General features: G+C 37.8%; 1 protein-coding gene across 1 annotated transcript; it reads right to left on the bottom strand.

Moving 5' to 3' along the window:
• Positions 1–3998: 3998 nt before the first annotated feature.
• Positions 3999–10012, bottom strand: LOC139719053 (uncharacterized). The gene is made up of 3 exons (XM_071630495.1): positions 9873–10012; positions 7056–7189; positions 3999–5839 (listed from the first exon to the last, which is right to left on the bottom strand). The coding sequence occupies exons 1-3, from the start codon at positions 9916–9918 to the stop codon at positions 5516–5518; spliced, it is 504 nt and encodes a 167-aa protein (XP_071486596.1). The 5' UTR covers positions 9919–10012; the 3' UTR covers positions 3999–5515.
• Between the last annotated feature and the right edge of the window lie 4112 nt (positions 10013–14124).

The following is a 14124-nucleotide window of genomic DNA, read 5'->3' as shown; positions in this document are numbered from 1 at the left end:
GTGAATAACTTTACATAAGATGCATCAAGCATATAGTTTCAAAGGGGCAGAACGAGGCGACAGCTAAGAAATGGCTGATGACTATTGGCCGCATTACATACTATGCTATGCCGAGAGAGTCAATTATTCTTCTCTTTGTGACATTATATAATAGCTTTAACCCATTGATGACGGAATGATTTTACTACAACACTCATTTCCAATGAATAGACACCTGCTCGAGTCTTCTCGGGACTCGTCCTCATCGGCATAGTATTGATTTAGGTGAGATTTCAGCATTTAACTTTTTGCCAGATATTTAAAAACCACTTTATGAAATGAAACAAAGCATGAAATTCCCCCAAAAAGAAAAGGAATTCAATGTTTATTTGATAAAGATAAAAAATGATAAAGTAATTGAAATGGTTAAGATATCAGAAAACTGAAAAAAGGGGTCCTATAAGGAGGGTCCCACACTGCAAAAACAATGGTGTTAAATCCAACACCATGGGTGTTGATTTTAACACTTTCCCGGTATCTATATCGGAAAACACCGGTTGGTGTTATTTAACACCAAGTTCTGGAATTAAACAATTCAATCCTACTCTTGGTGTTGCAATTCAATTCTGTTTTTGGTGTTAAAGAAGAGTCCAACACCTATCTTTGGTGTTGCAATTTAATTCTGTTTTTGGTGTTAAAAAAAAATCCAACACCAATGTTTGGTGTTGCAATTTAATTCTGTTTTTGGTGTAAAAAACAAGATTCCAACACCAATTTTTGGTGTTGCAATTCAATTCTATTTTTGGTGTTAAAAAGAAAAAAAAAAGAAAGATTCCAACACCAATCTTTGGTGTTGCAATTCAATTCTATTTTCGGTGATAAAATTTAACACCATTATTTTAACAACAGTGATATGCAGAATTCAACCCCAAATTGTTGTTAAAACAAAAACCAACGATTTAGCACCAACAATTCAATCCAACTCACTCTATCAATGCATTAGAATCAAACACAAAAATTCATTGCACATTACACATAGAGAAGGGAAAAGGAACAAACCAAATTATCTTGATAAACAAAACTTGGTTCTTGTTTATTCAAGAAACTGGAAAAAGGAATTATCATGATGAACAATACACACCTTACACCTAAAGAATACAACTTGTATTCTACATCTGGATCAAGAGAAGAAAATGTTAAAATGTACAAAGTTTTGCCCAATTTGGGAGCCACCCTGTATACTAAAGTAGTTAAAGGCAAAAAATATGCATGTGGGTATTTCTATTTATATGGGTACCAAAGTATGACCTCAAATTGGTTAATACGTAATGAAACTAAGCTGTTTTGTACTGTTTATACCTAAGATAAAAGCCAATAATCATTACACTCACAAACACTCGCATATTTCTTTGGTAACATGTTCATTCACAATTAGCCCCTAAATGTTTCATGTGTAACATGAACATGACATCACATGATATCACACAATTACTCCTGGTACCCATATGAAAAGAAATACCCATGTAGGTACTTGGTTGTCTTGAGTCTCTTTCTCATTTTTTTTTCCTCAACCAAGTTAACAAAAAGCTATTTGTACATCAAAACATGCATTTTCCTTTCTCTTTTTCCTCCAGGAAATAAGCAACAACAAATCAATCTGTGCATTTCCAAATCCTTGGCTTTCATGCACATGCATCATAAATTTGCTTTTCCCGAAAGAAAAAAAAGATGGAAAATATTACATATATTACATTACAAAAATATTATAAGATTTTTCAGTGCACACTTGGTCAGGATGTTCAAAAGGAAAAATGTACCAAAAATTAGTACTCTTTAAGATTAAATTAATGATCGGCGGCCAAGATCTGGAGGGGGGGCTACAGATAAATATAGCCCGGGCTACATAGGGTTAACAAGAGTCCACAATATCTTATTGATTGAAGATATTTTTGCACATTTTGTTACCATTTACCAAAACCATACATAACATCGGCTCTACAGGTCTAAATTACTTGAAAAGAACATGCCTTGGTGCCACGTACTTCCTCGAGTCTGTGTTTGACAAATTTGTCATTCAAGTTAACAAAAGGCTATTTGTACATCAAAACATGCATTTTCCTTTCTCTTTTTCCTCCAGGAAATAAGCAACAACAAATCAATCTGTGCATTTCCAAATCCTTGGCTTTCATGCACATGCATCATAAATTTGCTTTTCCTGAAAGAAAAAAAGATGGAAAATATTACATATATTACATTACAAAAATATTATAAGATTTTTCAGTGCACACTTGGTCAGGATGTTCAAAAGGAAAAATGTACCAAAAATTAGTACTCTTTAAGATTAAATTAATGATCAGCGGCCAAGATCGGGGGGGGGGGGGGGGGGGGGGGGGGGGGGGCTACAGATAAATATAGCCCGGGCTACATAGGGTTAACAAGAGTCCACAATATCTTATTGATTGAAGTTATTTTTGAACATTTTGTTACCATTTACAAAAACCATACATAACATCGGCTCTACAGGTCTAAATTACTTGAAAAGAACATGCCTTGGTGCCACGTACTTCCTCGAGTCTGTGTTTGACAAATTTGTCATTCAAGTTAACAAAAAGCTATTTGTACATCAAAACATGCATTTTCCTTTCTCTTTTTCCTCCAGGAAATAAGCAACAACAAATCAATCTGTGCATTTCGAAATCCTTGGCTTTCATGCACATGCATCATAAATTTGCTTTTCCCGAAAGAAAAAAAGATGGAAAATATTACATATATTACATTACAAAAATATAAAATTTTTCAGTGCACACTTGGTCAGATGTTCAAAAGGAAAAATGTACCAAAAATTAGCATTCTTTAAGATTAAATTAATGATCGGCGGCCAAGATCTGGGGGGGGGGGGGGGGGGGGGGGCTACAGATAAATATAGCCCGGGCTACATAGGGTTAACAAGAGTCCACAATATCTTATTGATTGAAGTTATTTTTGAACATTTTGTTACCATTTACCAAAACCATACATAACATCGGCTCTACAGGTCTAAATTACTTGAAAAGAACATGCCTTGGTGCCACGTACTTCCTCGAGTCTGTGTTTGACAAATTTGTCATTAAATCTAGTGGTTTGTAGTCAACAAGTTCCTTTTGATTCTTGACAACATGACCACGTGGAAAACTTATTTCTACTGTAAAGGCATGATAGTGTGAATTATAATGCAATGTATCTAGCAAGAGAAGTACCAAAAAATGTCATTGTTGTGTACAATGATATGTTCTATTTGACCAAACAGTGGAAGCTCATCGACATCATGGCAGACCAAAAGAGACAACTGATAATGTGTACCATACACTTTAACCCAATTGGCATCAAAGACTTCAGAAGAGAGTTCCTCTACTTGGAGTTTCTCTTGCACAGTCTGTCTAATATTTTCATCTAAATCTGACAATAAAAGTGAAGTACCTGGCCCAACCTCGAGACACTCCAAAGGATGGTTTGACTGAAGATGGAACGTTAGTGCTGTCTGATGTTTCTTTGCAAGTGATTTACATATGTTTTTGTAATTACGTACAGATTCTGCAACACGGCCAAAATAGTGATGTTTCGCTTCGTACCGCATACACCATACATGTACGAGTGGCCCAACTTCTCTCAAACATGTAGCATAATGCACCATGAAATGATGCTTTGGCAACAACCTATTGGCAGGAAATGTTTTTTGAAAGTGTGTGTGATGTTCTTCAGTGAGAACAGACAACTGGGCTATCAAGCCTGCTGTTAATTGGGGAGCAAAAATAATATCCATACAATCTAGTAATCTTAGCAGCAGTTCCCAGTAGACGTTTCCTTCTTCAATGTCATGAGCTATGATGAATGGAAGATTTCTTATCAAGCACCAAGCCTGCATTGCCTTTTGACCCACATCATTGCCAGCTGTTCTCAGTTTAATGTAGGATGGTTTGTTCTAGTTATCTGTACGGTTTAAGCAATGGCTGGCAACTCTCTGATTCAGTTCATCATGGGTCAAGAGTGGTGGTTGCCTTTCATAGATGAAATATTCTAGTACAAGTTTCAGCTCATACTGAACTATGCCTTCCAACAGATCATGCATTATATCAAGTGAAAAATTTGTCAAGATATGAAAGTAAATACAATCATTCAATACAGTTTTTTGTTTAACTCCAAACACATGTGACAGTGTAGTTTGAGCTTCAGCTTCTTGTAAATGTTGCTCATAAGTCTGCCTGGTGCGCATTTCCATTAACACCTCTTTTAATGTGTTCTGCGCCTCTTCCTTGCTTGTCACACACAATCGACAGTAATAATTAGCAGAAAAGCTCTGTACAAAACCAAACAGGGCATTTGCACCTAGATTATCAGCACTAATTTGAGTAATGGTTCCCCTCTTCACAATGCCATTAGGAAGAGTAATGCCAACTGTTGACAGAATGTTAATGTCTTTCACAATATGCTTGAGAATAGCATTAAATCCATATTTTTTTGGCATCTTCATCTTCAGCATACCACAGAGCTACAAGATTGATATTGGAAAGAATAGAATTATACTTTGGTGGCAGATTTTTCAAAATGAAATAAAAAGCACCTAACTTATGAATTTTTGTTTTTGAACCGATGGGGTTTACAGTTTCAAAGTCATCATAAAAACAGTGAATTTGTAGGGCATTTTCATCTTCATGGAAAAGAGGGATTTTCTCAAATTGTGCACCATCACAGTAATCTCTCATTACACCATCAGTGCTCCTATGGTCATGAGTAGCAAAATGCAATATATCTTCATTGCTCAAAAGTTGCTTTAAAGATTCTAAAATGGGTATATAAACAAAGGTATCTTCAATAGCAATCTGTTCATACTGCTTACTTCTTTTATTTAGACGACTTTCATACCGGATGCCTAACTTTATTTCTTGTGGTTCAACAAGTCCAAGTGTTGCACAATATTTCATCCGCTTATATTCTGAGTTCAAATTTTCAAATGGCTTTTCAAGCATAGCAAAATGCGTCTGTATTTCTCTATAAGCTTCGGACTCAATGGGCAGTTTATGTTTCAAGAAAGTAGCCTTAACTGCCGCTGATGCACTTTTTACTACATCACCTACAATCAAACTGGTTGATTCCACGATGTCATTTACAACTTTTCCAGAGTTTGCACTGTTTGCTGAAAATTTTGAAATTACTTTTGCACACTGCCTATTCAAATCTTCAGCGGATAAAATGTCATCTTCTGCATTTATATCCTGATCTTGATCACTGTCGTCATTATCATTACTGTTTCCTGCAAAGCTCTCTTCGAATGATTCACCAGCTTTCTCATTTTCAGTAAACTGTTCTTGATTATCTGGCAAACCAGATTTAAGGTGAGTCTGCAAATGCCCTCGAAATCCACGAAAAGAATAAAATGTTCTTGCACAAGCTCCCTGTCCACAGATTAACACCTCTTTTCCTCCTTCACTTAGTCCATGACTTAATCTTAAATGTTGCACCAACTTTGGTATTGCAAAATTTCTCTTGCATTTGAAGCAAATCATGGTGTGAATAATTTGGATCTTAGTTCACGCACTCTCGGTGATTCGCGGGAAACTCCAACATCAATCTCGAAAACAGCTGTCTGGATGAAGGTCCAGAACTGATGAAGAGACTGGCAGTAATGCAAGCCAAAGACAAAGTGCGTCTTGAAGAGTTCATCTACTGCTCCTTCCACCGTACGGGCACCACATGGAATGGCCTTGTGATCGACAATGAGCAAGTAACTGCTGATACAGGCCTTAGAATTTCCAATTCCAAGAAGGAACGGTTGGCTCTGGGTCTGTTTGGTGCCATCCAGAAAATCTTGAATGCTCCCTCCACTCTGTGTTTGAAACAAATTACATGTACTAGTAAACGATGAAACTAGCAGTTACCCTTTTCCCACTTGTTAATTCTATCAAAACTCTATCTTTATCATCACTGTTACCATCATCATACATACATACATATATAGTGGGGGGATCTGGATGTTTTGTGGAAAATGTCTGCAATGTGCAAAGTAGCACAACGTTTTCTGACTTTTTTCTCAATTTAAGAGGCCTGATTAGACTAAAGGCCACCGCATTCGATATGACTTTCTGTCACACAACTCAGCGACTTAAGATCTGAAATAAAACAGAATATACGCACTGTTTATTTCATAATTTTATGATAGTCGGCAAGTTGTGCGACCAAAGATTTGTATGATATGCAGTGGCCTTCAGGCTGCATGTTGCAGACTATCAAGGCTTGGCTGCAAGTGATGCTCCATCATAACTCTTGAGCAAATAGGAAAAGTGCATAAATCACAGGGCTTGTGCATGATGGTGACATCCATGTGCAGCGTAGTCTCCCCTATAACTTGTATCTCGCTCAATTCACTTTATGGTTAATGAACTGAACAGAGATATACACTGTAGCTACATTCTTCAACCAGGACTTTGCACAGAAAATTTTATAAACGTATAGAGGTAGGCTGTAGAGGCCTGGTAAAAAATGCAAGTATTTTCAAAGCAGGTTTTAAGTATCTGATTGAGAAGAGTCTTTCTAATATGGTTGAGTCATTTCAACTCACACAAAAGGAGACACTGTGAAAATAAGGATTTTAAAATTTCCTTCACAATTATTTTCTTGCTGCAAATTTGTAATCAATTTCCAATATCGAGGCAAAAAGTACTGACCTTTTGTTTATTGATATAACTCTACATTTAGGGCTGTGAAAATGTCACGCTGAAACATATTCCTAGTAGGATTGAAGTATGGCAACCCTGTTTGCAGTAGGTCCATCTCGTTCTAGCGCATTGTCACTCCTAATAATCTTAGGATAGGTTCAGTTTTTGAACAGGCCCAAAGTTCTTGAGCACCCTCTTAGTCCAAGCCAGTCTAAGCACATTCATGAAATTCTTAGATAGACCATTGCTACATCTACTCCCTGTGTACACACATTTCGTCAGTTTTGGCAACATTTTCTAGAATGCAGTGAGAACATGCAAGGTGTGACGAGGGTACTAATAACATTATTTATTTATAGTCCACTTTTATACTGAAAAGCTACATACCTTCTGAAACTGAATAATCCTTGAGATTGCTGAGGAAATGGATACTTTTGCTGAGGCAGCTTTAGACCTCCCTTGGCTTGCAGGAGGCAACAGGCACAAGAGGAGGAGGATGGCAGATGTACCAGAATTCCATCCTGTATTTCAAAATGCAAAATAATAAAATCAAGCAGGCTTTCTAGTAGATCATGGTGAAAAAGTAGGAGAAAAAAAATAGGAGCTAAATTTCAGTAAAAGTAGGAGAAAAGTAGGACATGCACTTTTTTGTGAGTTTTCGATCAATACTCACCTTGTAATGAAGAGTCAAACTCACTGTGAACACCTGAAATGATTACTCACTGAATTACTACAGTTGCATGTAAAATCATTTACCCCCCCCCCCCCCCCCCCCATTTGGACACTCTGGCAAAACAATTAGTAACAATACACATGCAGATTATTCCTAAATCTTACAAGTGCATGGTGAGCAGATACTTTATTACAATCACATGTATCAGATTAGTAGTCATTGATTGTCTATAATTAAAAACCTTGATCATTCATGCATGAAGAGATGGTCCAGTGAGTAATTTGTGGTCATTTTCGGAACTTGCTGTGATCACTGAAATGTAACTTGTAATGCTCTGAATGATCACAGCTTAATTGTTCCCTTTTTGTAAAAGATTAAAATATTTTTTTTCCTTTAATAAATATACAATTCTTGTACTTCCATGGGCTCTGTTCATTTTGACATGAATTAAACTTTGAGTTATCAATCTCATTGGTAATTTCTGTACAAACTCATTGAAGGCAACTTTTACTCAACATTCATTTAAAGGGGAGTTTCAGTAGTTGTCTAGAGGGCGCTATAGCAATATAATTATTTTGAGATTTGAATGGGAAAACTCTTAGGAAAACTGACACAGAATAATCCAAGGAGGGGGCACAACAGGACTTGTCATAAACAACTTTCATTCTTTACTTATAAAGGTATCTACACACAAAACAACTTGACTGATCTTCTTGTGGATCTGGAGAAGAAGATGTTTGAAATTTTGAGAATTTTGCACCCTGGGGGCCCTCCCCCTGGGCCCCCATGGGGCTACAGTTATCATTTGAACAACTCTACCCAACAGAATGATTCTCTGCAAGTTTGACTAAAAGCCGACCATTCGTTCTGCAGAAGAAGATGAAAATATAAAAGTTTACAGATGACGCACACCGCACAACGGACAAGGGACGGCAGACAAAAACGGATGGCAACAGCTCACTTGAACCTTCGGCTAAGGTGAGCTAAAAATGATGCACATGGCCTCGCATCATTTGATCTTTTGACCCCTAGATGACCTTTCACCTCATCATCCTCATCAACTCACATCTGGTAATACCCAAGGATTATTTGTTCCAAGTTTGAACAAAATTGATGCAGAAATAGAGAAATGAGAGCAAGTTCAACAAAAGCCTTTAACATTTTTCTAACACAGCAACAGGAAAAGTGATTACTATGTCAATCTCTGCCAGAACTTTGTTCAGGTGAGACAAAAAGGAGGGGGGGGGGGCACTGAGTGAGGGAGTGAAGGGACAAAGCAGGGGGAGTGTGTGGGAAGGGGTTCTGCCATCAGAATAGCAGAAATCAAGCCAAGTGTATAATAATATGGACGACGTCCAAAGCAGTCGTCCAATGTCGAGTAATTGAAAACCGTGCCGATATGGACAGTATTCAAAATGTTGTCTACAAATAATCAAGGGCAAAGGTCAAAGGTCAAGGTCAAAGCTTGAGGTCACAGATCATTGCCACGTCCATAGGTATACATATACCCAGTTTGAAGTTGTTTCTCCAAACCTTTCTTGAGATATTACGAGAAAGAGCCATTTTCATGTTTAATCAAGGTCAAAGGTCAAGGTCAAAGCTTGAGGTCACAGATCATTGCCACGTCCATAGGTATACATATACCAAGTTTGAAGTTGTTTCTCCAAACCTTTCTTGAGATATTACGAGAAAGAGCTATTTTCATGTTTAATCAAGGTCAAAGGTCAAGGTCAAAGGTTGAGGTCAAAGATCATTGTCACCTCCATAGGTATACATATACCAAGTTTGAAGTTGTTTGCCCAAACCGTTCTTGAGATATTGCGAGAAAGATCTATTTTCATTTGTTTTATATAACCCATGTGACATTGAATTACCTTTGATCTTTGCCTTTAAGCTCAACCTCAACACAAAAATGAGCTTAATATCAGGAAAGTCCTAAAGGATACCGATACCAAATATGAACTTGTTTGGTTAACTCGGAGCCAAGATATAGATCGATGAAAAAGTGGATACCAAATTGTTGACAGACAGACGGAGAGACAGACGGACAAATATGACGGCATAAGGTCTTTCCTTTGGACGACTTAAAAATGTTAAAAGTTAAAGTTAGATGGGTAAAATGCAGGGGAAGGTTTGGAAGGGACTGCCCCATCTAAGGGTAGGGAAAATTTAGCAATTGGCATCTTAGAAATAAACTTTTTCTGATGCACATTTAAGTGAGTACAATATACTTTCAGAGTATTGGAAATTGTTTTTTGTAAAAAAAATCCTATGGAGTGAAATAACTAGATGAGGGGATGATCCGGGAGGGAGTCCCCTCTCAAGGTGGGGAAAATTTTGTATGGCTACTCGAAAATAAGCTTCCTGGCCCACATTTGTGTTGTGTTTATGTGGGAGTGTGATTATGCTCCATGAAAAATTGACCATCACTAGAATGTTTAATGATAAGGTTGGTTTAATTTTAACTTCTGATGACACTTCAGACTCTTTATGAAATTAGAGGGTGCATTCCAGGGAATGTGCAAAAATACCTTCTTTGTTCTGGTCAGAACTGTCAAAAGATGACAGGAGCTCCATGACTGTCAAGTTTCCATTCTGCTTCAGAAGTTGTCGAGCAAGTGCCACAACCCTGGGCTTCAATTCAGGCCACTTGGTCAGGAAACGTGAGTGATTCTCAGGAAACATCTTTCGAAAATCTTCTTCAATCTGCCGGAATATATTTTAAGGAAAAGGGGAGAGGGAGAGAGGAAAAAAAAAAAATCAACAGCTATCCATAATTTCACAGCAGGAATATTCAAGTCCAGGCCTGATTCTGATTTTAGGGCAAGTAAGACACTGCAGTCTAAAAAGCAGACTCCATTGTTACAACACAACTTTCTATTCTAGAAAAGGCATAACATTTTTTTAAGACCACCTCGTTTGGAAAGAGGCACCATCACAACAGGAGAATCACAGTCCATGTACTTGCCCACGTACCTGCCAGTCTTGAGGAAATTTATGAAATTTCTGTACACATAAAGTTTAATTCGACACAGAGAGTGTAGCTGTTATTGTAATGCCCCAAATCATAGTCACTCTTGCATTACAAAACTTGACAAAGTTGCACATTTCATTTATTTTACGACATTGATAAGTTTGGGAATTCAAGTTGATTTGGCAAATTTAGTATTCCATCTTGATTACATAGGGCAGAAGTATCTTATTTAAACAGGTTTTTGCTATATGTTACTGTACAGTATATACATTACATGCTAAACCTATGTAAAAGCCATTGGCATTGTATTAAGATGGCCACTCACTAACCAAGCTTACATTGTCCATTGTATTGAGAAGTGCCATGCACAAAGAAGTGTTCACACTTTATTCATTAGGTCAAGTCTAGCCAGAGTTACAATCAAGGTGCTACAAAGGAGTTCATTAGCTTTTAAGTACCTTGTTTAGTGTTTACTTCAACCTAATTGCTGGGCAATGTAAAAGTGGAGCAGTCCAGCTGAGAGGTGTTTTATATGAACAATAATGATTATGATAGTAATGTCTTAATTCTTTGAATGCCTATGTTTTATCAATGGCTTATAAATAAAATATTTTGTGTGCTAGCCATGTTAGATTGCCCATGGGCCCGATAGTGTTAAAAGACAGGTAAAATATTTTGAAATACATACCAAACCAGGAACAGTTTCAAAACAAGGAAACTGTTCCAAGATGTCTGATGCAGTGCGTCCCTCCTTGACCATATGTTGTCTGACAGGGAAAGTAGACTGCATCTTTTCTACAACCAGGCTAGAATCACGTGCTAATGTCGGGCAGTGTTGTAGCCAGTTGAGGTCCTCATCATAGCTGCAGCCTGCAGCAGGTTGTTGGGTACCTTCTCGGACCTTCCCCGGACCACCATCTGTCCTTGACGGCTTGGGTATGGATGCTTTCTCATCTGTTGTGCGGTTCACATTCTTTATTCTAGCAGCCAGGAACCCTGTATTACTTCGTGCATCAAAAAAAGCTTCCTAGAGTGAAAGGAAAAGTACAACATTCATTGAAAAGTAGATATATTTTGAGATGAATACCTTCATCTTACTTAGAATTCAGAAAGAAAAATAGTCTGTTAATCCTTTTACGTGAATGTTTCTGAAGTTTTATTAATTCACTGGCCCTTAGAACTTTTTCAGTGAACTAGGGAACATGTGCATCAAAATTCAAGTGTTAACCCTAAAATAGCAGTTCTTTATTAAGACCCATATCCAGAGCTGCCAACTAATATTCCTTAATTACATCATTAGAGAGCTCCAAATTAATTAATTTGGAGAATTCTGTAATCCATCATTTTAACCCCACACCCTGCCCTTTGGAGATCCCTTGATTAGCATGATGTCACTATCCCGATGAACATAACATTACAATCAATACACGCAATTCAAAAGGCACTGTCACTGAGTATCACTATCACTCGAGTACGTAGGCCAGTAAAGACTCCCCTCCCGGCCGGTCTGGCAATGCCTTGCACGTTACGAAGCAAGCGTAGTCGATGAGTGCATGTACTCTGTGCATGCTGGACGTACGTGTGCGTGTGAGTGAGCCGAGAGTGAACAAAGGAAACAGAGAGAAAGGAAGAGAGAAGTTCGGGAATCGTGAGAACAGCAATTATAGATCAGACGAACATTGCTGTGATCAGGCAGCTCACCAAATGAGCTCGATAATCACGGGACGGTCCCGGGGCTAGGACAGTACACAGAGAAGCTGGGTTGTCAATTTCAGGTATCTTGGGAACGGTCATCACGGAAGCCGACCAGAACAGATGGTGATTTTTGTGTATCAGAGCCCACAAAAGGAGGCGGTCAAAGCAGCACATCCCAGTACTATAATCTACACAAGTGCTCTCGCCCCCCCGCCCCCCCCCCCCCCCCCCCCCCCCCCCCCCATGCATTCATAAAAAGGCCAAGGGCCATGGCTTTGTATTGGTAAGAGTACCGGTAAACTTCGACTAGACTACGAGTATAGACTAACGTCTCGGTAAGTGGTCATTTTGAACAGACCTCGGGTAATAGAATGACTATATCATGGGTGCATGCCAATAGCTTAACTCGTTATAGTTGTATAGTACGAATAAGACCGAGTCTAGAGCTAGGCCAGCTACGTAAGTAACGGTTCGAAAGAGCTAGCACCGCACTCCGGACGCTAGCACCTAGCGCCCGGTTTCTGTATAAATTACTAGATGGCGTCTAGTCTGTCGCACGCACTCTAGCTGCAGCTCCACATGCTCCACATCAGTGCCGTATATTGCACTGCTCCACATGCATTAGCAGTATTGTACAGTCGACTCATGACAAACACCTGAAAAACAGGTACCGTACACTTACTCAGTTCAAAGAATCCTACGATGTCTTCTGGATTTAGTGGCAGCAACTTTCTAATTCGGCGATCTCCAGAACAAATCTTTACACTTATCGGCATGATTGTGCTGTTTAACTGCTGATTAATAAGGATATTATTGAGTCGAATTTTCATTACCCGCGGCCCGAAGGCGAAGAAAACCTCATCGATAAAAAATGGCCTTGATAATGCATACTATACACATAACATATGCATGCACCGCGCACACACAGCTAGCTAGCTGAAAGTTGAAAGTTGAAAGTTGAAAGTTTATTTACTCACAACCCAAACTCTGGGTATCGGAGTCCAATGAAAAACATATAGCACATTGTAATATCAATAAATAATAATTGCAAATAACTCTGAAAAGTGTACAAAACAACTATAACAAACAAAATAAGAATGAAATGCGATTGATGAAAAGAAAAAAAATGTACAGAAATATACAATATATACACTATATATAGTGAAAAAAAAAGCAAAGAAAGGGAAATATGACGAGAGAGAGAGAGAGAGAGGAGAGAGAAAGAAGGGATATATGGAGGTGAAGAGGGAGAGTGAGAAGGACACAAGACTGGTGAATTAACAAAGGATATACGAGTGACTTTTGGTTCAGGAAAAAAAGAAAAAAAAGAAACAGAAAAAAAAAGAAAACACACAAAGACATATGGAAATGAATTCATACGCTAAGTGAACAAGAAGGAAGGAAATATGGACGAGAAGAAGAAGAAGTAGAGAGGGGAAGAAAAAAGGAGGAGAGAATGAAAAGACAAATAAGTTACAAATCAATTGTAAAGAAGGCACAGCCTGTAAAAAAGGCATGTAGTATTTGCAAAAAGGATAAAAAATACTAATAATCTAAACATGTGTCATTATATAATTACAAAACTTGGATAAATTGGAAAGGACTGTTTTCTTTTGACAATTAAATAATTGATCCATCTTCATAGTGTTGGGGTATTTCCAGTAATATTTTTTTAAGTATTTCTTTCGTTGTTCATTAAAGAGTCTACACTGAAAAAGGTAGTGAAATTCATCACCAATTTTCTCTTCATTACAATGGGTACAAAATCTTTCGTTTCTTGGAATCTGATTGTATCTTCCAGAAACAATTGGCAGTTTATGATTAGCGCAACGGAATTTACATAAAATTTTTGCCTGTGAATCATTAAGGTGTCGAAAATACTTCTCAAAATGAAAATCCTGCTTAAAAATTCGATAATTTAAACATTGAGAATTTTTGTCTACATTACTATGCCACTCTTGTTTATAAATATCATTTAATCTGGTACTAACTAAACTTTTGAAGCCAGCTAAAGTGAGATGTGCTGCTTGGCTGTTCCAAATTGCAGTTAGACCTAAGTTGTTAAATATTTCTTTTATCCTAATTACCCATGTCATCGAATTTTCTTGCCTCGC

The sequence above is a fragment of the Diadema antillarum genome, unplaced genomic scaffold (assembly GCF_040938485.1).
Source record: "Diadema antillarum isolate AM-2024a unplaced genomic scaffold, OU_Dant_1.0 scf00000103, whole genome shotgun sequence".
In the NCBI taxonomy this organism is placed as follows: Eukaryota; Metazoa; Echinodermata; class Echinoidea; order Diadematoida; family Diadematidae; genus Diadema; species Diadema antillarum.
The sequence above is the reverse complement of the archived record's forward strand: the minus strand, read 5'-3'. Positions and strand labels throughout refer to the sequence as shown.